At 41.3% G+C, this 26181-nt stretch overlaps 1 protein-coding gene across 4 annotated transcripts in view; it reads left to right on the forward strand.

The window, feature by feature from the left end:
• NRP1 (neuropilin 1) overlaps nt 1-25224 on the forward strand; it is a 115050-nt gene extending 89826 nt beyond the window's left edge. The window contains exons 11-18 of one of the 4 annotated variants that reach the window (XM_074574248.1): nt 72-216; nt 3143-3247; nt 6238-6297; nt 13445-13582; nt 17425-17699; nt 18201-18294; nt 19927-19986; nt 21474-25224. In XM_074574248.1, coding sequence (XP_074430349.1) covers nt 72-216; nt 3143-3247; nt 6238-6297; nt 13445-13582; nt 17425-17699; nt 18201-18294; nt 19927-19986; nt 21474-21763 — 1167 coding nt within the window. In that variant the 3' untranslated portion in view covers nt 21764-25224. The remainder of the gene's footprint in view (nt 1-71; nt 217-3142; nt 3248-6237; nt 6298-13444; nt 13583-17424; nt 17700-18200; nt 18295-19926; nt 19987-21473) is intronic. The other 3 variants (XM_074574249.1, XM_074574250.1, XM_074574251.1) reach the window with 3 other exon arrangements.
• The last annotated feature ends 957 nt before the right edge of the window (nt 25225-26181 follow it).

Here is a 26181-nt window from a genome sequence, read left to right on the forward strand (position 1 = left end):
GAAAAAAGATGATTGTTGAAATAGCTTTTTTTTTTCTTTTTTTAACAAGTAGCATTTGCCATGCTTTGCAGACTTTTGAAGGCAACACCAACTACGACACACCTGAACTGCGGACTTTTGAACCTTTATCGACAAGATTCATCCGCGTCTACCCAGAGAGAGCCACACACGGAGGACTGGGGCTGAGAATGGAGCTGCTGGGCTGTGAACTCGAAGGTAATTGCTCTGCTAGAGACGAATGCACTTTATTATTTTCATAAATACATTCTCCACTTGGACTGCTGCTGAACACTGCTGTGTCTGTACAGGCAGCACGTCAGACTCTCGCTTCCGTGACTGCCATTAGTGCTGTTTCTTGGCCTAATCAGTTCCTTCTCTGCAGACATTTGAATATGCCCAAGGCACAAATATTATTCTTTCTCCCATTCCTTTGTTGAATCACAGTGATATTCTCCACATGGTTTTCTGTTCCCTTAAGCAGCCTTATGATTATACTTTCGAGAAGCATAGAGCTATTAGGAGACAATAAAGACAGGAACTTAAATTTTATGTTACCATGATACAACCCTGGAAGAGATGTTTTCTGAGAATGCAGAGGGAGTTTTACACTAAATATAGCAATTATGTCCCTTGCTCCATCAAAGTACGTGAAAGTCACACCAGACGCTATGGCGGGCAATGATTACTTGGCTGGACAGTGTCTGTGCTGTTCCTTTTTGGGGGTAAAGAGGGCCTGTTTGTTCCTTACCAAGCTTTAATTTTGCAAGAGTATGTAGGAGATGAAAGACCAGGAAAAGCAAAGTTTAGACATTTATCCTTGGACTGTGACATGAAGTCAAGCTTTGATTCTTGTTACATAAACAATAATTATTTAACTTCATAGATAACTACAGATAACACTAGGGGAATTTCACAGCTTTATCTGGTGGATGATGGTGTAGTGGCGTGGCTCATAAACCACACAGCTTAACAATACACAGAATAACAAACCATGTTATTCAGGGTTTCATATGATACCTTGTATAGAAGTAGCTGAACAGGCTCCCAAGATGAATGGAACCGACTGCTCTGCCTTCATTTCTTTCTCACGATTTCTCCCCCAAGGTGGAAGAGTGGGAGGCATTTGCTGTGAGAACTGATGAGTTCTGTGTTGTTTTTTTAGTGAAGGCCAGATTGAATAAGTATGCTTTTTACTTAGCCCGGAAAGTGAGGAGGTTGGAAATACTCCTTAGTTCCTGCAGGAAGTCCTCATTTCCTGTGGGAATATTTAGTTCCTGCAGACTATTGTGCTACTTGGTCAGAAAAAAGAAAACACAGCACCTGCCTTATGTAAACTCACAACCTGTGAGCAAAGTCCTTCGGCCACAGGGCTCCTGTAGACACCTAGACATCAAGAAGTGAGTCCATGGACCACCTTAGAAGAACACATTGCTCAGTGGGATGGAGGAGCCAAAGAGGAGACTGATCAGGCTAAACGTCTTTGCTTTTAGGCAAACGGCAACAGCGGTTTTTCCCTGGGACACATCTTCTTGCATTTGTCTCTCTGATATGGTGTACTTTTGAAGGGTGCTCACCTGTAGGTCACCCATGGACAGGTGAGGTCAATTCCCATTTACCCGTGGGAGAAGCATAATAAGAAAACTTTTGTTGTATAATTGTATCTTAAGGAGGGAGTTGAATGAAGAGAACTCACTTGAGATTTACTGAGCAAGAAAGGAGTTGCGATGAAAAAAGAAGCATGGAGGTAGGCACAGACAGTAGTGGAAATTCAGCTCTCCAGCAGTAATGAGCAAGGGGAAGTTTTGTGTGCTCGAAGCATCCCAGGGGGCTTTATATGAAATGATGGCAGAGATGTAGGCAAGCTTGAGGCGATACAGGGGCATGAAGATCAAGGTAAGAAACTTAACTGGATGTAGAAAGCTAGAGGGAGCTCCCAGAGGGGTTTTTTAAGCGATGTGGGGAACAGACGCTCTGCATAATTCATAATAGGTACAGAACTGTTTCTTTAACTAGGGATAGATTGTACCCATAAAGCATAGGTCAGGGTCCTAAAGAGCCACATTTTATCCTAGAATATAGCTACTTCAGAAACCACCACCCCTCCTGACATCTTCAGGCCAAGAAGTCAGTGCATAGGATCTTATGCGGCCAGCAGGCTCTGGGGGCATTAGAAGGGCAAAGAAGAATCTGAGAAAGGGATCCATTATTGCATAGCTTATAATGAGAGTAAAAGATTGTTAATGGAAATAACAGTAGGTGAGAATAGACAAAAGCCTGGATCACATTCCCAGAGTGGTTATCTTAAGCCAGGAAACTATACACGCAGCATAAAACATAAACCTAAACATAACACCAAGTATCCTGATTTTCCAGGTGTGGTATGTTTTGCAGATACTGCGGTATAGATGCATTTTCTGTCACCTTGCACAAATCTCAAGCTTTTAACTGTAATAACAAAGGTCAGATTTTTAGTGGTTATGCAGCAGCTACCGGAAAGTCATCCCCAATGAGAAGCAGGCAGGTGGCCGGGAGGAATGACTGACATCACTGATGTCTTATTTATTTATAACTTCAACAAAAACAAAAGAAACCCCTTCCAGATCTCCTCATTGAGCACAGAGTGATTCTACATCACGCTGCCTTCCTGCCACTGTTACCAGGACTCTGCTCAGACATTTCCTCTCTCGCATGTGCTCTGCAGAGAGGTTTCTTCAGAATTACCACCTTGAGCATCACCCCTCCTGCTCCCCTGTACAGGCCCACTCACAGGCACTTTTGCCTGCAATAAAATGATGGGGTTTCTACCCCACATCCTGCCCCAAGACTCCCATTCTGCCTTGCCAGGCTTTCACTCTGTTGGTAGGAACAACAAACACTCATCAGCCAGTGAATAGAGAGTCTGGGGCTTTGCTGCCCAGCTCCGCTCAGCCCTTGAGCTCAGATACAGCAGAGTGCCTTATTGCAAGGAGGCAGAGCAGATACGTCCCGTTGCAAAGAAATACTAACCTCCAAAGTAGAGTTGCTTCGTTCCTCAAATACAACACATGAAGACAGTATATGGTGCTCATCAAAATGTTACTGCCAATTGTTGCATGCTGATTCTCCAGCATGTGTTTTAACCGAATGACTGGGTTTGTTTCAGCTCCTACCGCTGTCCCTACCGTTTCCGAAGGCAAACCTGTGGATGAGTGTGATGACGACCAGGCAAACTGTCACAGTGGCACAGGTGATGACTACCAACTGACAGGTGCAGAAACCATCTTCATTCCATTGCAGCTTCATTTTAGCTCATATCCATCATCAGTTACCAGCTAAATGTTTGAACTGATTTAATCACTCAGCATAAATGGACATTGGTATGCAGTTCGTATTGTCAGTGCTGTCAAAACACAGGCATCTGCCTTTTACGTATGACAATACTTTTGATTGTTTTCTCAGATATGTAATTTTTGAAGCAAATAATAGTGACTAGCTGGAAGAGAGGGCATTTTTTGTTGAGCAGGAATTGTGTCTAATCCAATGTCCTAATCAAACTTTCTCTTATTAAGAAAAAAATCTGGACAAACCTTTTGAGGTTTATTGTCTGAGATTGAAGAACTCAAAATGAAATATTGTTTAGGTTCAAGATGCATATACGCTTCCATACCTAAAATTTAGCATAGGACTCAAATCTCAACCCCAAACCTTTCCCAAACAGAAACAGAACAGATTTGTTTCACCAAAACATACTCACACATACACCACCAGAAAGACTTCCATGAGCTTCCCCACCAACACTTCATTAGAGCCACAGAGGGGCTGAAGTTCTCCAAGCTTCCATCACTAGCAGAAAAATAGGAGGGAGAGATATAACATAGTCTGGATCTGGAAGGGCGGAAGCTTGCTAATTTTCTTAGTCTCCCACTTTTGCACAGAACCACTGTCCTTCTGAGAGAGCTGACACTGCACCACTATGTTTTTGATCCCTTCTTGGAGGTCACTTGCTCCGCTAGGCTCTGGGCCTGTTTGATGAGATCTTCCTGTAGCAGATCTATACATCTACAGTAATTGAGCTTATTTTTGGACACAGTGACACAAGTTATTTCATCACTGCTCCCTGGTTTGCTTATCTAATAAATGTTTATCGCTTCTTATATCCATGATATAAAATAGCATTAAAATCTGGCAATAGCTGTCCAAGAGGACATTGGGAAACCTTAGGCAAGAGATTGGCTTTTTGGAAGCAGCCAAGTAGAACATCCAACAGCAAATACACATGAAAGTGCAGTTTCAGAGTCAAACTTCTGAGCTTTGCCAATGTCTCCTGTAAATGCATGTTGAAAATCATAAATTGAAAAACTACTCTTGAATGGAAAAGGCACTGCACCGTCACTGTCACTGCTTTTCCAATCAGTGCCCCAGTCGCAGCTTATTCTTTTTGAAAACAGCCATGCAAGGAGTCTGATAAAATAGTCTGTATTGTGCTAAGGTAGCTCAGAAAGCTTCCAATGTTACTAAACATTGTAATTTATTTTTTTTCTGAAAGGAAAAAGCAACATCAGGAAACCCTGGGGCTTCCTGGAAAGCCCTAAACTGCGGGCTGGCTTGCAAAGCCCAGCAGATAGAGACATACTTCATGTAGATGGAGGCTGTGTGAGGGGCAGGAGGCAGATCTGTGCACGCACCTTCCCTGTTCACTCACTCATGCTCCCTGCACTTCAGGGAGCTCAGGACTGCAGCCCACATGTCCCTGAGGGAAAGCTTATTGAGCAGAGAAAACTCCCTCTGGCAATTTTTGAAGGTTGTGCTTAGGGAGCAGTTTATAATCTCTAAGACAAGGGAGCAGCCACCAGCCTTCCTGAGCACCAGCTCTTTTGGGAAACTGAACCTATTTCAGTACTAAAATTGAAAATTACTATGCTGCCCTTCAACAAAAGTGCAGACACTTGAGTATAATTTATCACTATACCACCTAGGAACCCTGAGCAGTGCATGCCCAGTTGTTCTGGACACTGTAGAAACATTGCACGGTACCTACGACGTTACTTATAATACTAAAATCCACAGAAGCGATTTTACCAATAATTTCATCATAAACATTCTTTCCTTCCTCCAAAATCCATAGAAGGAAAGTATGTAAATCTCGCGGCCCATTAAGAATAGCAGGAGAGTGCAGGGGGGGTGTCATCAGTGCTTTACCCTCTTGTATCCACTCCCAGCTCCAGTGTGGCGCCCGCATTCTCATGGGTATGACTGTTAGAGTCACTTCTCTGAACATATGTATCACAACAAAGCCTCCCTTGCAATTAACTGTAATTGTGCTGTAGGCCAGATTCCTTCCTGCTCTATTTGGACCCCATACAGAGCTACTCTATTTGCGTGGCTTGTAGCATTTCCCATCAGATCATTCTCACAAACATAAAGCTGATATAGCGTGGGCATTCATTCTCATTGGAAGTCATCATAGTCATCCTTTCTATAATGCTTTAAGCACTTGCTTGCTGGAGAAAAGAAAAGCCATTGACTGGTAATCAGCACCCCACTGCGCATTTATAATTGTGCTAATTTACTTTTTGTTTCCTTTATCAATATGAGGCTGAGGCTTGCTTTAAAAAGTCAAGTATTTTAAAAATATCAATTAGTGAGCTTAGGAGAGGGCCATGACCCCACTCACCTCTTGTTCATCTGCTTGAAGGAGTCGACAAAGAGGAAGTCCTTAATTCCTCTTGTTCTTTGAGACAGAAGTTAAACCTGCCTTAGACTATAGCCTAAAGTCAGGCGATTCCCATGCACCTCACAAGGCAGCTATGAAACAATGCACAAGGAGGCCCCAGCGTGGCAGGGGCTGGAGGACCTCACGTCCCTGCTATGAGAAACGACACGTCATGGGTGAATGCACAAACTGGGGACTGTTAGGAAATGCTACAGAGTTCAGTTACTCACTTCCCACGAGATTCAGAGCAAATGAGTGTCTATACAACTAGGATGGCCACAAGGGCGTGGTGAGGATTGATTAGTTGGCGCTTGCAAGGGCTCCAAAAATATACGACTTCATTTAATGATGAGTTCTTGTTTTCTTTTTTGATAAAGGAAACCAGATCTTTAATGTCATATTTTCATGCTTAAGCTCACATACTCAGTTACCTACATGACTAATAAAGACGGTAATATTTCAGATTTATATATAGGATATTCCTAATGACTGCTGTGTCCTTTGTGGTGTCCCATGTATCATGATATGCATAATTTCTTTTCCAGGTGGCACTACAGTGCTGAATACAGAAAAGCCAACGGTAATAGACAATACATTACAACCAGGTAAAAAAAAAATATTTTTTTTCTTATTAAAAACATAATAAATGCCATAAACAAATTTCATGCCAGAGATGAAATAATGAATTGCAGCACTTCCTGACTTCCCATTCCCTAAAAGTCTCTGAAGTAAAGAAGCATCTGGTCTCTCAGCTCTGTACAGTAAATATTTTATTCCTTTCATCCACATGTAGACACAGCAGAGAACAAGATTTCCTTCTGCATCAGCAAATGCCAAATGCTGACAAAATTAAACTAACTTAATCACACAGTGCACTCTGTTAAATGTGGCATGTCAGTGACATAAAGTGTGTTTGAAAACTCCGGGAAAACAAAAACAGAGCCACACAGGCCCACTCACTATTTATATCCATGGTTTTACAAAACTAATACAAGTAAAGTTTGCCAGTTTTCTCCACCAGAGAGCTGGCAGTTTTACAATATTGTTTTCTAGCAAGTTTTCTCAAAATGGGGTTACATAAACGGCTACCGTGAACTTGAAGAGGGAAAAACAAGTTGTCACTGGCAGCAGGTCCTTTTTACTTAATCAATACAATAACTGGCAGCTTTAAAAATCCTTAGCTTGCTGCTTCCACAGCTTTCATACCATTTTTTTAATATCCTGTACAATTTACTGGGAGAGGGGGAGATGATAGATTTGGGCAGAAAACCCAAACTCCAAAAGCTATGAGCACCAGTTTAAAATCCTTTGCATTAATAATTGTGGAGCAGTAAAGAGGTCAGTTTTCAGCTACTCCCATTTCCTCCATTAAAGTACAGTCAGGCACAGTCTTGCAAGTGATTTATTAGCGGGGTGGGTAAGTGTTTATCATTGTTTCCTCAACCATGTGACACAATCCCCTTCTGCTTCAAGTAAAAGAAAGGGACTAATAATGCCAGAGTTTCCTAAAGGGCACTGTCGGTGTCAACCTGATTAAGTGATAAAGCTGACTTATCTCGGACGTTGTTCCCACTCTCAGCCTCTGCATTCTGATATTGCAGAGGTGAATGCTTTTACTCCCCTCAAAATTCGTCTCCAGGGTAATTCAGTTGGCTTAGTCAGCATACGCTGTTTCTAGCTCTGCCCTGCTTGGGGCAGAGGGAGATTGTGGAGTACCAGTGCCATGAGAAACACGGCGGCAGGCTGGCCCACCCTCGCGGGACATCCTTCCACACTGCTCTTCCACAGGCAGCGCTGCCGAAGGGCTGGAGGGCTGCTGGGGATCCCACAGTTCGGGAAGGGGTAGGGGATGCAAAGGAAGAAAGGATGCTGTGCAGTGGCTTTGGAGTAAAATATTTTAATCTTTAAGTCTGGAATGATCTTTTAGCTTTCTGTTTTGGTGAAATGAAGGCTTTTTTACAGTTTTTTAACTATTTTCTTGTGTTTAAACAAAATGCAAATTCATGAAGTGCCTCTGCACAGTGCAATTTCCTTCCCTCCTCCCCAGTGCCAGTTGCATTTGCAGGTTGTGTTTAATCCCTTTGGCTTGGGTGTGACTTTCCAGTAATAGATTGTTTCTGCCAGAGATTAAGATATCCTCATTTTCTCTCCTTATTTCCCTCCTGCACCACCTTCGCTTACTCCGTGATGAGCCAAGTTTTTTCTCTAATAAAGGAGTTTCTGAGGTTCCCTTCAGAGCATGCCAATGTTACTTCCCTGCATTGTGCTGGTAGGAACTGTTTCCTTCCGGGGAATAAGGGACAAGTTCACATCCCAAACTCTAGGCTCCCACATGGCAGCACATTACAAAGATCATAGATAGAGATCAGTCAGATGCTCATAAATAATAAGTTTTCCAGAATCTCCAGTTTAAGACATAAAGGTTTCCAGCTGCTTCATAATCCCTCACTGAAAACCAGCCAGAACACACCCAAAAAGGGGCAGACAGACATTCCCCCCAACATGAGGAAACCCCTCCTGGCATGAAGGTGGTGTAAGTGTTTCCTTCTGCTGAAGGGGCACGGGTGGACGTAGCTGGCACGATGAAGCACATCAGAGCAAGAGGCCACGCAGCAGGGAGCGAGAGTCTGCTACCGCAGCTGTGAATAACGTAGTTTAAACTGGCCTTGTTACAGAGCTGCTCGGGGCCCCCCCAGCCCTCAGCCGGCTGAGGATAAGTGCACTCCAGCTCTTTCAGCTACTCTCAAGCGGAACAAAGTATGACTTTAACACACCAAGGACTGAGCCTTCAGCTTCAGACTTAATTCCCTTTAAGGGCTGTTTTACCTTAAGATGTTAATACACCTTGAGGTAACTCGTGAACTCCAAGCCAAAAAGCTGTTCCAGATCAGTGGCAGGAGGCAGGGTCCAGCGCGGAACCCTGCACGAGCTATACCATGCCAGGGCTGGCCACAGCAGCTTGTGCCACAGTGATTCAGGACAGAGATTTACCAGCCCTTTCAGTAGCAGCACCTGCCGTGGTGCAGGTGCTCCTGCAATAGGTGCTAACGCCATGTATTGCTGTCCTCCTGCCCACACTCAAGCCTGCAAACACCCCTAATCTTGTTATCCCAGACTAACATGCTTGTGTGTGTCAAAGCCTGAGATTATCCTATTCCAACCGGCTTTCATACGCTATGGAAACAGTTAAGAGCAAATAGCTGGAAAGCCTCCATGTATAAACAAGCTTTCCATCAAGAAGACTTTTACAGTTCATTTCAAGGCGACTGAATTGTAAAAAAAGAAAAAAGAATTGTGGTTTCAAACTGCTAAAAATGTTTAAAGGTTTGGATTTTTTTTTAAGAGAGGATCTAGTTTCCTCCTCAAACTTAAAAAGATGACTTTAACAAATCTGTCTGTCAAGGTAAATACCTTTCAGGTCTCAGTCCTAAGACTCACCAACATCTAGTCTTTTTGAACATATCTTTTTGAATTCCAAAGGACTATTTGAGATGCTTGACTCTTAGCTATTTACATACAGAGCAAGCTGTTCATTTACATTATGTGCTCTCCGCATGTAAGATCAGTCCTTTGTAAAGCAGACTGTTCAAGAAGCAAAGTATCTTGTTTTTCACATATGTAATAGCTATTTCAGAAAAATATAACTAAGAAATCCTGAGGTTAAAAATCTATGCTAAGAAATCATTTAAAAGTAGAATAGGTCCGATTCTCATTTACAGTGGGACAACTTTGCATCAATAAAGGAATATTAAAGCAGTTAAATTATCATTTACTATCATTTAAGGTAACTTTGTGCTGCCAGCAGAAGTGGTATAAAAGGGTGGAATGCAAATAAGGATCAGACCCAAGATACTACTTTGAAGTGGTCCAAATCATGTTTGTAATTTCCCATTTTAATGTTGATCTACCCTTTGGCAAGAGCCTCCTATAGAGAATTTTCATAGCGTCTTTAATGCCATCATGCTCCTTCTTGCTTCTTGTTGGAGGAGTTATAAAAATATGTCAAAGTCTGTGGGCCACGAAAGATTAATGGACTTGCAAGAGACTCACTCAACTAGATTTTCAAATGACTTTCTTGTTCATGTGCAGTAATGGTTCCAGCTGTGAGCAAGATGTGGTCAAGTACAGCTGTTGGTTATTCTTTGAGAGGATAAATCTGTTTTAATTCAGTATCACGTACCCTACGTTTTGAAAAAGGCATATGGGATTTCGTCACACCTCCCTCTCAGATTCTCATCTGAACTGCTGCTATTTGGTTACATAATAGCTGGCTTTCTTCATCCTCTCAATACGTGCAAACCCGGAGATCCATCACCTATTGGCAGGAGAATTATCCTGGCAGGGGAATGGGCCAGTCCTGCAGAGGGAGCCCACCAAATGCTACTCGTCCCTACTTCCCTTCCTTCCAGCAGAGCTGCCAAGCTACAGTTCAAGGACAAAGATTGCCTGTAGCTTACTGTGAGCTACTGTATCAGCCCCCTGGGGCCTTTAATAGAAATGTTGAACTATTCTGTCTTTCACTGGGGCAGATCCATTGTCCATACGACTAATGAACCTATCCTGATGCTACAAGTGTCTGATATTAATTGGCTAGCTGGTCTATTTTTTCTTTTTATGGGTCCCTGGGAGAAGCATTGGAAGAGACATAAGAACAGACGATAAGAGATGGGATGTTTAAGGAGCCCATAAAATAAGAGCACTCTGAAATGCCTTGCCTTTGACCTTCAATGCTGGTGCTGCGATTGTCTAAGGAATATATTAACACAAACACTTTTAAGAAAACAATATGAACCTAGCAAGAAACAGCTAACTGAGAGCAGGTTACTGGTCAAATCCTGCTCAATTTCAGGGGTTTCTCATTAACTTCTGCATGGAACAGAAGTTCATTTTTATGCTACACCATGCTGTCTGTGAGACCAAAGCCGAGGAACACAGGCATGGCCAAAGCATATCAGACTTAGGCTCTTTGCCAATTTCCTGGGCTATATATTTCAAACGAAAGTGCAAGAAATTCTTTATTAGATGGTGCTGTGAAATTTAGCTCTGCTTTGAAACTCTCCTTCTAATCCGAATGTTCAGAGTTGGCTTCAGACCATGAAGCAAAAGGATTGTGTCACTCCCTGCACTTCAGAATTACAATTAAATTCTGGATATTTTCCTTATCCATTTCAGTGTCCAGTTCTCTTTGAATTGTGTTCAGCCTTAGCAGCATTAGAGGGAAGCAAGTGTCACTCATCTCATATGAGAATTTTTTCCTTTGATCTGTATTGAACTTCACTGGATATCTCATAGTTCTCAGGCTATGAAATGGAGAAAACAGAACATTGTAATCTTCCTTCTCTGGATTCTTCACCCATTTACATACTTCTCCTGTGTCTTCTGCTATTTATTTTTATTCAGAGTTGAACAATACCAGTCCTTTCAGTCTCTTTGTGCTATGTGCTCATTTATGCTGTGCGATATCTTCAGATGGATGTGATCTATCTACCACTGTTCTCCTTTCTTGTGGTTTGAATACCACACAGGCTATCACAAGCTTTGCATGATATAATCCTTCGGGATTAATAAGATTAATTTTGTTTTACGTTTTCTAAGACCTTTTCTAAAGTTCTGTTTCATGGTTCTGATGTCAAAACCATGCAATATAGCTCTCCCTAGGCCTCCTTGACAATGGAAGGCTATTTTTCACGAACTTAAAACCCTTTAATTCATTTCAATGTCACTCTATTTCTTTAAAAACTCCCCTTGATTTTCCGATGTCCCCTTTTGGGCAAGACGTCTTTGATCATGGCCCCATTGTCTAGAAGAAAAACCCTGTATACGGAAGAAAGAAACATAATGGATTGCCTTTCTGCACCCATGTGCATGCAGGCTGAGTTCTGCTTCTTCAACATTTTGAGCCCCAAAGAGAGATTATTCACCATCATCTGGCCCTTTCCTAGAAAGCATTAGGGTCCTCCAGGAAACATGTTTTCTCCACATTGAATTCCTGTGCCAGACATTATCTGTTTAATTCATTTGTTCCCAGCGAGGATGCCGTATTCGTGACAATGTGGAGCAGACCCCTCTGGAGGCCAGCAGGAGGGAGGGGGGAGGCAGGCGGGATGGGGCAGATGAAAGGAAGGAGCGAAGAATGAGGGCTCAGTGGGGAGAGATGCCTTCAGCACGGCCAAGGTACTGACAGGCAGAGGAGAGGGGCAGGAGCTGCCGTACGCTCAGACCTCTCTGCTGACAGAAAGAAATTTTCTAGGGGCCAGAGGGGAAAGGGCAGAGTGGCTGCAATGCAGGAATCCAATGAGTTGAGTTAAAACTGTGTCTGGGAGCAAGGACTTGGCAAACAAGGACACAGCAGACAAGGAGAGAATGATAGATGAACCTTTTTTATATCCATTCTGTCTCAACCTACTCACCTGAGGTTTTCTCTGTGTTGATAAAATGATTATTCTAGTTTACTTTCCATTAAAATCTGGGTTGTGAGTTCAAAAGCCGTTCCCTGGGCATCTCACTACGTGGAGTTCTTTGCCTCTTCAGACTGGAAGAGCTCCACCTCAGAGGTCTGGCCAGCCACAGGTCCCAACACACTTCCATATTCCTCCATATTTTCCCACAATAAGCAAAACACATTCTAGGGGTTGCATTATCTTTCCTGGCCTTTTTTTTTAATAATGGGCAAGAAACACAATTCTTCCCCCAGAGCTGATATTGATGGGAGCACAGAGTCCTTTGTTCTTAGTTCATACTTGCACAAAGCATCTCATTAAAGTAAACCTAAGTTATTCCTTTAATAAGGTGTGAGTCATGCCTGAGAAAAGACTTCAGGATTTGGTCACACTGCAGTGGGAAGAGTATTACTCTACTGGGAGCTGACATTGCTCAAGGTGAGGTAAAGGTTCATACCAATGGGGTAGGAACCAAAAGCCCAAAAGATTTCAAACTGATTCTGAAAATAAGAAATGCAAAAGATTTATGTGCTATCTTTGTATAATCTTTCCATTCAAATTCCAAGTCCTATTGAAGAAAATAAGCTACCACGTATTAAACCTTTGGGCAGAATTGAAGAGGAGCTGAAAACAAGATATGATCTCATCCTGACCATAATACCGGACTTCTCTTGTTTTACGTGGAGCCTGTTTTGAAGCTTATTTTGAGTTCATTTGGCAATCAGCCACATTTGTCCCTTCTCTGTCTCAATTTGTCCATTTCAATGCTGCCATCTTGTGGGCCTACTTAACTGTCTGGAAGATGCTGAAATAAATTCCTTACTGAAGCCACACACTATACATTTCACCAGAAATCCTTTCCTGCCAAGGACATTCTATTAGTGTTTCTGCCCTTTCTTATTTTTGTCCAAATCTTATCGTGAGTTGTTGCAAAACTTTGCACAGTTATGGTACAAATAGATATTATCAACCAGCAAATATTTCTGATAAGTAAGCCAGAGCTTTCCTTTTTGAGTCATATATGTTACAGTGCAGTTACCAGCCAATGTGGGCAAATCAGAAGAATTAATCTAACCACAAAATATCCCAAAATATGGGTCATCAAGAGACAAGAAACAACCACATCATTTACTAGAAATAGTCATTCTTCATCTGTTTCCCAGCAGGGCTGCTCTTGCTATAGCTTCTCAGAGTTTCAAGTACGAACGGCTCTGTTAATGGTCAAATGCATGCATTTGATTTTGAAGTACAAAATCTGAATTATGCAATTCATAATCACATTTTTTTCCTCCTTTTCCATCTTACCCTGCAGAGCTGCCACTGTACAACTTCAACTGTGCCTTTGGCTGGGGATCCCAAAAGACTTTGTGCCACTGGGAGCACGACAACCAGGTGGATTTAAAGTGGGCGATCCTAACGAGCAAAACTGGGCCGATTCAAGACCACACAGGTAATCATGAGTTCATGATTTAGCTGCTTTACATGGGTAAATGTTGTTCTGTTTAATACCAACATGCCTTCCAAAACCAGAGGAGAATGAATTATACCTAAAATATGTAGAGTCTCAAAGATGATTTTCTAGGCAACCTAACCCATTATATGTAGTCACAACTGCCCATAATTGGCCTTTCTGTTGGGGAATAAAGATCATTTGTTGTCAGGAGCTGAAGATACCCCCTTCTCCTGACTCGCCTTTAGATAACCACCATCTAGGGTAGAAAAAAATCAGAATGACCAAGTATTCTGCAAAAATGTCTTGCCAAGTGATACAGTTATAAACAAATCTCACATTGTTCCTGCTCATAGTTATAGGGATTGCCCACCACAGAAAGGTGTTTTAAGTGAAACTTCCCAGATGGATGTATTTCCATGCCCTCCTCCTCTCCAGCAGGAGTTGGAGATCATAGCCATCCCTTCGCTCACTCACAATTTTTCCAGAAATATCACCCTGGGAAATTGATTGGTTGGTTTTGTAGGATCTAACTCATGGCTCTGCATAATTAGGCAATAAATATGCTGCTGGCTAGTGGCAAAGGGAGGGCGCTGCGTGACCTGCACAGCCTCTCGCTTTAGTGTTCTCTCTTGCATACGTGCAGATTAATCAAATGTGTTGAGATGAATCCCCCTTCCCACTTCTGCAACCCCTTTGCCTAATGAGAATGACAAGGAAATTAGACAAAATTGGACTTTTTACATTCTGAGACACTTTCAATTGAATCTTAAGACAAGTACAGTAGTTTCAGGGAAAAAAAAACTTATAATACTTTGACTATAAATGGCATTGTACAAATAAATGGCATCAAATTAACTAAATGCAGTTAGCTGAAGTGAAGGCTGTAATGGTGGAAAAATTGATGTAGAGTAGAGTGAAATGGCTCAGTAGGATCTGACATTGAAAGGAGGTTAAAAGCTATGTTAGCCACAGACTGACAAAATCTAAAAGGCATGCATAAGTAAAGCTCTAATTAAGACAATGAAGACAGAGTTCCTGACCCAGCACTGCAATAATATTCTGGAAATGAGAACTATCTGCACTTTGCCACCAAGGATTATAGAGAGACTGAACCTGTCTTCAATCAAGAGATGAAGAAATGATATTCTTCAAATGAGATTCTGTTGTTTCCGCTGGGCCCTGCTAGTGCAGAAGACTTATTTGTTCCAGTTGCTGCAGCTTCATTAGGTCTTACAGGCAACGCCTTTTGCTCCTTACTGCACTAACTTTCAATATTTTCCCAAATTTTCCTTCCACTCTAAGGGCACCCTCACCTGCCAGGTCTGCCATTCACGGGCCAGCAGGTACAGAATGGGGGGGGTGAACCCAGACCACAAGCAGTCTGAATGTACTGCCATCCCAAACAAGCCCCTCAGTGTCACCACTACACAGCAAGGCCACCCTATATTACAGGAGAATCACAATGAGCAGTTCCCAGGCAAATCTTGCTCTCAGCTGCACTTGTATAAAACTGAAAAAACTCCACAGACGTGGTCTTCAGCAGCAATTGCTTTAAGACAGTAGGATATGCTGTATGTCACTTCAAATTATACATGTTATGATTAAATATGGCCAGAGTTAGGTCTTCCAACTGAGACAGTCATCCTAATGCTGTGATTATTTTTCTTTTTTCCTCCCTTTGGATTTTCCTATCACCATTCTTTGATGAGATTTACACATGTTGTGCTGCCCTCAGCACAGAAGCAAAGTTGGAAAGAATGTATAGGCACTGCTGCTGAAGAAGTTGGACAAGATGTTACTGCAGTAAGATTAAAAAAAGAAAGAAAGAAAAAAAAAAGGCTAAATTTTTTTGGCAATTCAATATCATCTTCCCTTACAAAATTCTTTCAAAGACCAGATACTTGCATATGCATATTGGCCAGGATACCTCTGACTGCCCACAGAAAAATCCAAATAAAATAGAACATCCTTGTCTCCTGTTAGAAGAAATATTCCCCTTTCTCATTTATTAGGTCTGCTCCTTCCAACCACTGGGTTTAACCCGCTCCTCTTTATTCCTCGTTCACCTTTTACTACCCTGCCCTTCTTATACTTCCCAGAGTAGCAATGCTCCTCTTCCATTCTTCATTGATGCAGGACTATACTGTTACAATCCAGCAAGTCTCAATTATACATTAGTTCAAATGAAATTCAACAATATCATGTATAAGCAAAGACCAACGCTGATAAAACATCACCTTCCAAAAGATCTTATTTCACCTCTTTTTACTTTTCTTTTGTTTAAGCATTGGTATATACAGAGATATATACACTTATTTCAGCATTTGAGAAATAGTATTTCATATTTTTATTTTTCTCCTTCCAACTTGCAAAATAACTTTATACCAATACCAGTAAATGCTGTCCCCATCCATTTGTGTGAGCGTGTCACACATGCAATCTATTCTTACACACACCAGGATAACTTCATATTTTTCCACCATAATTCTCTGCAAAGAAGCTGTGCAGAAGCTGACTGGAATGGATGCCTGGCTGGTGTAAATCAGAAGCACTTCCCTGTAGTCAGTATCTTGCTTGACAATTTTCTGTTACCAAACTAATCACACTCCCACGTGCTTCTCTCCCAGTATGATTAAGCAAGTCATTTTCCAAGTTAAGGATATTAGGTGTTCACATTTCAAAGTGTATAAATACATTATGCTTTTCAGAAAATAATTCAGCCGTAATCTTACTCTTTTGGGAAATGGCTATATACAGAGCCCAATATATTATTACAAAAATTAAAGCAATAACTCTGGCACTGTTTGTGACAATGCTCAGACTCTGTTTAGGAGCACCGTTTAGATCTCAGTTCCTGATCTCTGACCATGCCTGTTCAAAGCTATTTTATCCTCCAGTGTTCTTCCCATTCTAATCTTGCCTTCTTGAGCACAGATTACTTGAAATAGAGATTAAAAATAGCTCTTTGCACAATTAGTGTAGAGTAGGCCCCAGGGATTTCTGTCTAGCCTGCTGAACTAGGGCTGGCTCTCTTCAGGAGGTGCACGCTGACTGATGGAGTATATGCTGTTGCACCAAACACGCTTTTGCCTCCTTCCCTGAGCAAAAGCAAATGCCTTTTGTGTGCCGTGTAGTGAACATGTTGTTACAGTTCACTCTCGGCAAAAAGCATCCCAGTGAACAGCAGAGGAGGCTGCTAGAAGAAATCATAGAATCGTAGACTGGTTTAGGTTGGAAGGGACCTTTAAAGGCCATCTAGTCCAACCCCTCTGCCATGAGCGGGGACATCTCCAACTAGATCAGGTTGCTCAGAGCCCCGTCCAACCTGGCCTTGAATGTTTCCAGGGATGGGGCATCTACCACCTCTCTGGGCAACCTGTGCCAGTGTTTTACTACCCTCATTGTAAAAAATTTCTTTGTTATATCTAAGTCTGAATCTCCCCTCTTTTAGTTTAAAACCATTACCCCTTGTCCTATCGCTACACTCCCTGATAAAGAGTCCCTCCCCGTCTTTCCTGTAGGCCCCCTTTAATTCCTGAAAAGCCACAATAAGGTCTCTCTGGAGCTTCCTCTTCTCCAGACTGAACAACCCCAACTCTCTCAGCCCTGTCCTCACAGGAGAGGTGCTCCAGCCCTCTGATCATTTTTGTGTCCCTCTCCTTAGAGCAAATCAGCTTTCCCAGAGCTCCCAAACCAATGCCCTCTGACTCTCTTGGTTGTGAGGCCTGACCCATCGGCATGGAAAGAAAGCAAAATGATCATGGGTGGTTGGGGCTTCTTAGGTAAACAAAAAAAAATGAGAACTGGTGGCCATTCCTAACGCAGTCCTTCTGTCACAGTAGGAGATGGCAATTTCATTTACTCGCAAGCTGACGAAAGCCAGAAAGGCAAAGTCGCCCGACTGCTGAGCCCCGTGATTTACTCGCAGAACTCTGCCCACTGCATGACTTTCTGGTACCACATGTCCGGCGCACACGTTGGCACCCTGAAGATCAAACTGAGGTACCAAAAGCCAGATGAATATGACCAGGTGCTGTGGACCCTGAGCGGGCACCAGGCAGACTGCTGGAAGGAAGGACGTGTTCTTCTTCACAAGTCTGTGAAACACTATCAGGTGAGCTTGGCTGCTCCTCGCCGAACTAAGAGACAAGGCCCGTAAGACCTTGCTGGTCATGTTTTGAACACCGTAGCAGAAGACGTCACTGAAGGATTTATGTAGACAGTATTATACCTACAGATGAGGTGTTGTTGCTGTGACAGTAATAATAGAGGCATATTTCATGGTATCTCAGATGACAGTGATACAAGTAATTTGTTATTGAAGGCCAAATAAATACTTTAGAAATCATTTTTCATCTGTCACAAAACTGCATCCTTGCCACAGTTTTGCTGCTGATGTAAAAGTATTTAATGAAGTTATGACAGTATATACATTCACATTTGCATATATAAGTTCATAAAGGCACGCAGTGCAGATTGGCAGGCCACAATCAACTACACATAGATGTGGCATCCTGACAGGTGAAGCTGTGTGTTAACAACTAATTAAGATATCCTGAATGCTGCAATTGTGTGTTAACGTGAAAACAATGTGAACATTATTTTATTTTGCCAGGTGGTTATTGAGGGAGAAATTGGAAAAGGAACTGGAGGAATTGCTGTGGATGATATTAAAATTGACAATCACGTAGCACAAGAGGATTGCCGAAGTAAGTATGAATAGCAAGAACATATAGGAATCTCATTTAAAACATTATTTATTTTGTTTTGATATCTGCTTTTATCTGTGAGAAAGGGATAGATAACTATTGGTATACAGGAAGTTTTGCACTGAAAACATCCCGATCTAGCCCATAGCTTTATTCATAGTAAGTGCCACTGGTGTCATCTCAGTACTGCAGAAACTGCAGTCTTTTGGATCAGGACTGGCATCCTACTGAAATGGGTCACAGCATGTTCACATTCTCACATCTCTCCCTGTATTTTATATTGCTGCCCTCTTTAAATTTCTCCGCTTTTCCTAATGCTCTTCCCTGTTTTAACTAGCACCGCTCAAAATTCAATTTTATTTCTTCACCCTTTTTAGATCACTTACTACTGAGCCTATTTGAATTCTATTTGGAATGACCATGTCAAACCCTTATAGGATACACAGATAGGGTGAAATGGCCGCTGCTCTGTCCTCTCCTGTCCTGTAATTCTGACTTTGCTGTGACTCACTTGCTGTAGTCATCGGCTCTCAGACATGTGGGACACAAAGTAATGTTAGAACATGGCCTTTTCCACATCTAAGCCCAGCTATTCCTGAGATGCTATTTGAGTCCTTTTATTTCTGGCCAGTCTTGTGTTATTCCAGTCACTGCCGATCACATGTACATTGCCTACTGCACGTAATTTGGCAGCAGCAACCCCAGATAAACACGAGCAACTGAACCCTGTCCTTCATGATGGAAGTGAAGCAATGACTTTTATGTAGGAGAGGGAATAGAACTGAGAACCCTTAGCATTAGGAAGACAAACTTAAGCTACGCGAGTTGGCAACACAGCTGAGACTAATTACAGAGGTTGTTCCTCACCTTTTGTAGCTGATATCCTTTTGAGGGTAACATAACAGACTTCAGCTACATAGTAATTTCACTGCAGGATGAGAAAACTGCACAATCTCTTTTTATCACACAGTCTATCTTCTGGGGTTCATCATGTGCCAGTTGCCAGGCACAGTTACCAGGACAGAGACAGCTACCAGTGACGGTTCCCAGGAAAGAGAGGCAGGATGCACTGCTTGGTCCTCCTCCAGTGTCCTCAGTGCCAAGAAGGGTGCTGGGACCACAGTGATGGTATTTACCTGACTCCAAAATGAGAAAGTAACTCCTTTCCTACCTCCACATGTTTTGGTTGTTCAAACCAAGTGCTGAGCACAGATTTTGGCCTGTGGGAGCTAAAGCCAAAAGCCCTGAAGCCCAAACAGAAGTGGTCTCACTGCAGTCAGTGAAACTATTCTTGTGATTAACTGTGCCTACGCTGATGAAGTGTTATGGAATTGGGCTCCAAAATTGTAAATACAATGAATGAGATGCTAATTCATCACACTGATTTCTCTTTCCCGGGCATGGAAAACCCCTGCTGATAACTAAAACCGTGCCAAGACTGGGCGGAGAGGAGTTTTTAAATCTTTCTTTTTTCTCCATTAATTTTCAGAGCCCATCATAATGAACAGTTCTGTCAAGCTGACATAATGATGCTCTGACACAGGAAAATCTGCTCTACCATTATTGCCAGCATGATAGTCAATCAGTGTTTGTAACCCTAATAATCAATGTCAATTCTCTTTGCTTCATTAGAATCAACTGATGTGGAGAACGAAATAGATGAAGAAGAAGACCCAGAAAGTAATCAAACAGGTAAAAACTGTATTATTGTTAAAAATGAATGAATTTTAAAGTGTATTTTCATGTGAATTTGTGTATTCTATTTATTTATTCATAGAGTAGTTCTCTAACTGCATATTGTATTAAGGTGTTTTGATTTATCTAGATCAGATGCTAAGAAGGCTTACGTTTATTTGAAGGATGTAATGGTTTTATTCTTCAGTGTCATATAATCTTACGGACTTTGTGTTATTTATACCTATTTCAAACATTCCAAATTTTGTATACATAATTTGTTACATTGTATACATATATATGCATGCACACTATAGCTCCTTAATATTTTGTTCTCTAGAAGGCTTATCCACAGCTGAAGAAACAGCTATTATTATATCTTACAATTTATGACTCGCGCAGTGTCTAGGTAATTAGGCTCAAAACTCTTCAGGCTAATTGTTTCACAGACCTGGCTGAAAATGTCATTTTATGACCAGTCTACCAAAGCATTATCATTTTCAATGATGATAGCTCTAAATGGATCATTAAATGGATCATAATTGTCATATTGTCCCAATAATAAAATATACTTGCATTTTTCAGACAATGAGCTTAATTTTTTTCTGTTACAGTCAATGGGATTGCTATCATTGATTTCAGTGAAAGCAGGGTTTGTCCAAAAAGACTTTTGGCTTTTCCTACAACGATTAGCAGGGTTTGCAAGCTTATTGGATTTCTTTCATAAACTGAAAGGGTTGAAGGAAAGCATTATGATACCCAGTGAATATTTTACACAAGGGAGCAGAGCTCTCTTCTGTGTCAGTTCGGTCACTATTGCCATTTCAAGGTCCAGTCCTGAAGTCAGTGAAGTGGAGATGGATGCAAAATGGCTGGAGATTCCCAACCGATGTCTAAGGCTATAAACATTCACACTAAACTGAATAAGATTAAATTAACATTTTTGAGCTAAATACTGCAAGCTGGAAAAATATAATCAAAAGGTCTGGTTATTCATTCCCGAGACTCCCACGTAATCCAAGACAGAATCAGACCCCTGCTAACATGCAGCAGGCTCAAGGATTGGAGAACAGTGTGAAAAAAATCAAAAACTATTTGGGCTGCATTATTGTTTTCAGTCATTTATGACTACCTCCAAGAAGCTAGGTTTTTAAATTATCATAGAATCATAGAATCATTCAGGTTGGAAATGACCCTTGGGATCATCGAGTCCAACCATCAACCCCGCTCTACAAAGTTCTCCCCTACACCATATCCCTTAACACCACATCTAAACGAGTCTTAAACACATCCAGGGATGGTGACTCAACCACCTTCCTGGGCAGCCTGTTCCAGTGTCTGACCACTCTTTCTGTGAAGAATTTTTTCCTAATGTCCAGTCTAAACCTACCCTGTAACAACTTATGTCAAAAACTTGATGTCCTTTCTCCAAATTTCCAACTCATCAAACAAAGTTCTAACTAGAATCAGTTCTGAAAATTTTGCAATCCTTTACTCCATTTCAGGGTTTACGCCTCCATACCATACAGGCGAGGACTATGATGATAACATCTCCAGGAAACCAGGCAACGTCCTGAAGACCCTAGATCCAATCCTTATTACCATCATAGCCATGAGTGCACTCGGAGTGCTTTTAGGAGCCATCTGTGGAGTTGTCCTGTACTGTGCCTGTTGGCACAATGGGATGTCAGAGAGGAACTTGTCTGCACTGGAGAATTACAATTTTGAACTGGTCGATGGTGTAAAACTGAAAAAAGATAAACTAAACACACAGAATTCATACTCGGAAGCATGAAGGTGTAAAGCGACTGGAGAAGTTTCAGAGAATCGGGATGGAAGGACATAGCTCGGTCGTGCTGGGGAACTGTTGATCTTCTTTTACTGTACAGGCTGAAAAGTGCATTGATGACACTGAGCCAAGCTTTTCTCAGGAGCTTCAATGAGTGTGTAACCGACAAACATGGACAACAATCTGTGTTAACAATCTGAATCATGTACAGTCTGCTTATTCTGTTGGTTTTATTTGAAATAATCAAATGCTGGTGTTGAGACCAAGTATGATTGACTTATAGTTCATTTTGTCTTTCTTTCTCTCCCTCTCTTTTTTTTTCCGTTAACGGATAATTTTGGTTTTACTGTGCAAAATCCAAGATGCTGTCACAAAATGTATTCAGTGGGGTCCTTTGGATGGACATGCTGTCTGTAGCTCAGTGCCCAGAAATTATTGGAGTAACAGCAATTTAGTGGACTCCTGCACCTGTATTTGTGTATAATTGCTCGTGTTGTGCATAGGCAAAAGAAGGGTTAGGATGTTTTTGAAAGTACTGCTGCATCAGTACCGGTATAGTGTGTCAGCTCTGTTTACGAAGCAATACAGTCAAATTTTATTGATGTTTTTCAGTGTTGTACTAAATTTTGTGCTTGTGAACTCCATAAAAGAGTATGTGCCATCATCAGAAACAACTGGTAACCGAGTGTACTGCCTAAAAACTAAACAAAAAAGTCCTTGGCACTGGCTAGTGTATGTCCTCTCAAGTGCCTTTTTGTTTGTACTGCTTCTCATTGTGTTAACATTAACTACAGCTCTGCTTCTCAGCAGTTATGCCCTAGTCTTTAATCATATTCTGATGGCTCACTGACTAAAAGAAAAGTATATTTTAGTGTAAGTAAGTAGCCTCAGCAAGGCAAGGGCTAATCAGATTTGACAACTTGGCTCGATTGTTCTGCTTTCTGTATTTCAACTTCATGTCTCTTGACCCTTTTGTATAAAGCTGCAATATCCCCTTTTATTGTTCTTTCATATAGAATGTATTTTCAAATGTAAAATCTCTCTCCCTTTCTCTTCTCTTTCTATTTCTCTTTCTCTCTCCGAGTAGAATTGCATAAGCATTTGCCATTGCCAAGGAAAGAAAACTGCAGCTTTAACTTGCTGGTAATGGCAAAGGATTTTATTAGAGTTTGTGTTAAAAAATAAGGGAAAATTCTTAACTTTACCCTCCAAAGTCGAACTTTGGGTTTCTTCTTAACAGCATAAAGTGACAGTATCTTTTTTCCTGAAGTCATGAAACATATCTTTTATCCTGAACAGCTTGCCTGTTAATTACACTAGGGAAAACGATTCCCTTACTGAAAAGATTGCCTTTAAAATGAGAAACTTTCCTCCTCCTGCCCCTACCTGAACCCAGAGTTCTGTTCTCTGAGTAAACGTGTATTTTCATGCTAATCAATGCTAATTGGGCTTACGCATGGGTACTGAGGGGGGAATAAAATCCCACAGTGTATGTAGGGTATGTTCTTACCATCCTGTTACATCCAATTGGCATTTCATACCAGAAGTGCAGATAGTGACAGATTCACTGAGCTGAGTAGTGTAAGCTGTCAGAAAAATGTGTTTGACAATTACGTGGCAATTTTTTAATATTTTAGGACAAATATTATTGGACAAATAATATTCAACAGCCTATGCACCTGGTCCAACAGGGTAAAAAGAAACAGGAGTTTGTTTTCCGCAGGGGTCCGCAGGAGGAGGCGAGGGGCTGGCGGGGTCGCTCCCCCCTGCAGGTGCGAGGGGACCCCCCTGTGTTTTCTGTGGTGACCCGCCGCAGCACAGCCATAACTGGGGAGGCAGCGCAATAAGGCGGCTTTAACCTTCCCCTGGGTATCTACCAACCAGCAGATAAAACCAGTGCAAACATCGGGAAAGGAACATCCTGCAAAGTGCTGAACTCATGCTTTTCCTCACTGAATTTCCCGAGTAGCGTCGGGGAAGCGATTGTGACTTTCTGAGTTACTCTTTTCCAAAATTGCTTTTGTAGTAGAGCAATGAAGTATCCTGTCCAAGATTAGGACTAAAGAAGGGCTAATTCAGCCTTGAATTACTACAGGAACAGAATCCACCCCTATTTATCAATTACATGTTTTGAAGCATATCATTTCACCAATACGAGCCATAGGACAGAAAAACATATAGAAAATCCGCCAGTAACCTAGAAACGGAAGAAAAGGGAGGGGGACTAGAGGTAAAAATATGAGTTTGGAAACTGAAAATATTTTAAAGGAAGACCCAATAGAAAATGCAGTGGGCAGTTGTTACTTCAAAGGAGTCCTAAAGGCAGAGATTATAAGGAATACTCAAACACCCATTTAGATGCCTTAAATTGGAAGAGTTACCTCCCCAGGCTCTAGATCCTGGGTCCTCCAGAAGGTAAGACAGAGCACCTAAGGCCTGAAAGTTAGGCCTATAAGTTAGTCCATGAAATGTCCCAAGTGGCAAACCCACTTTGGCAGAGGCAGAATTTTCATTTGTATTCAACAGTGTAATTTGACCATAACGGTATCGCAGCAGCTAGTTAATTAACCCAAAGAAAAAATGAATTTTTCAAAACTATTTTCAGCGTACCACCACCATGTGATTCTGGTGTTAGCGTCTGTTCTCCTTAGCTGAAAAACTTCTTGTCCACTAACCTGACTGCGAGTTACACGCATATATTGCCTTGAAGAGCAAATCCCATTGGGGAGCCCAAGCCCAAAACCTTTTGAAATATTCCTATGGATTTCAATAGATTCTGGACCAGCTCTTGGTCTTGATCTATTTGAACAGTAAAGCTGGTGGCTGGTGATTTTTTTTCTTCTTTTAACATGCTGAGAATAGTGAACGTAAAAAGAAATATATCTCCTTTGTGGTCTTCAGACCTTACTATGATAATGAGGATCTAGCACTGAAGATTTGATTTCTCTGAAGGTAACAGAATGAAAGTTGCCCTTCAATAAAGGAAAAATGATACTGCAACTTTACATTGAAAAGTATCTTGCACTGATAAATATATTTAAAAAAATTATATGTTTATAAAGTTATTAATTTGTAAAGGCAGTGTTACAAAATGTTCAGTTTATATTGTTTTAGATTGTTTCATAATTTTTAAAGTGTAAAATAACATATTTTTTTCTTTATTGAAAAACTATAAAATTCTTCTGTAGTAAAATGATTTCATTTTACTGGTATATTATTGCTTCATGTTTTGTACCATCATAAAACTTTGTGCAAATTTTTTTTACAGAAATTTTTATTTTCTATGACAATATGACACTTGTAAATTGTTGTTTCAAAATGAACAGCGAAGCCTTAACTTTAAATGACATTTGTATTCTCAGACACTGAGTAGCATAAAAAAAAATCACATAGAACTGAACTGTAACTTAAATTTCCAAACTATGACTACTACATTCCAAAGAAACAGTTGAATTAAACATTTTCATAAAATATCCCATACCTGATGTATTTTATTATACTAAAATGGATTAGTTTTATTAAATGGATGGTTTTATTTAGCATCTTGCAACAAGCACAATGTTTTAATCATCGTTAAATTTGTTGGTAGGCACCTCCAACAAAGAGTCACCATTGTGGGACAATTCACGGTTTAGGATGGAGGGATTCACCCTCTGCCTGCTCAGTTCTCTCTCCCTGCTGGAAGACACTCCCACTACATACCTAATTTTTAACTGAACAGCATGGATTTAAGAGGACAAATCTGCCACCACTGCCCTTAGGTTGTAATTCACCTCGCTGCCGTGGGAAGCCCGAGCCGCACACACTTTGTAGGCCATACGCGCACCTTATGGCTTGCTCTTAGAGGAGTAATGTCCACTTTTGACAAGTTGCTCCACTACATCTCTGCTCTAGTAATAAGGTTTGTACTGATGAGCTTCCTGCGAATTTCCGCTGAAGTCGTCAGGACTTACCCAACCATGGCCAAATCTCCCGATGCAGAGCACAAGTTGCTGAAGGGAGCAAATGCTGCAAGGGCAGCCCATTGGGCTTAATTCAGCGTTCAGGTGGCTGCTGAGCTCATCTGTGGAACATACAATCATGCGTAGGGAGCCCGTCAAGAAATCTGCATCCAGACCAGAAGCTTTAGATTGCACATTTTCTGTTTTGTGCAGTACTTACCTGTTTGTTTCTTTTTAATACAGCGCAGTCTGCACATTAAAGTTTGTCAAATCCTTTCTTTATGTCGCACACACGAACAATGCACATACTGTCAGCATGTCGCTAGGTTGAGTACTCATGGATAAACATTTTACTTCAGCTACTTTACTACTCCTGGGAAAAATATTGTACTTATTACCACATATTTGATGATTTTTATACTTGAAGAGAAATTATCACATCTTGTCTCCTCGAGAGAGCAGCTTTGTGGGCACCTGTTTAAA

The sequence above is a fragment of the Larus michahellis genome, chromosome 2, assembly GCF_964199755.1.
Source record: "Larus michahellis chromosome 2, bLarMic1.1, whole genome shotgun sequence".
Taxonomy (NCBI): Eukaryota; Metazoa; Chordata; class Aves; order Charadriiformes; family Laridae; genus Larus; species Larus michahellis.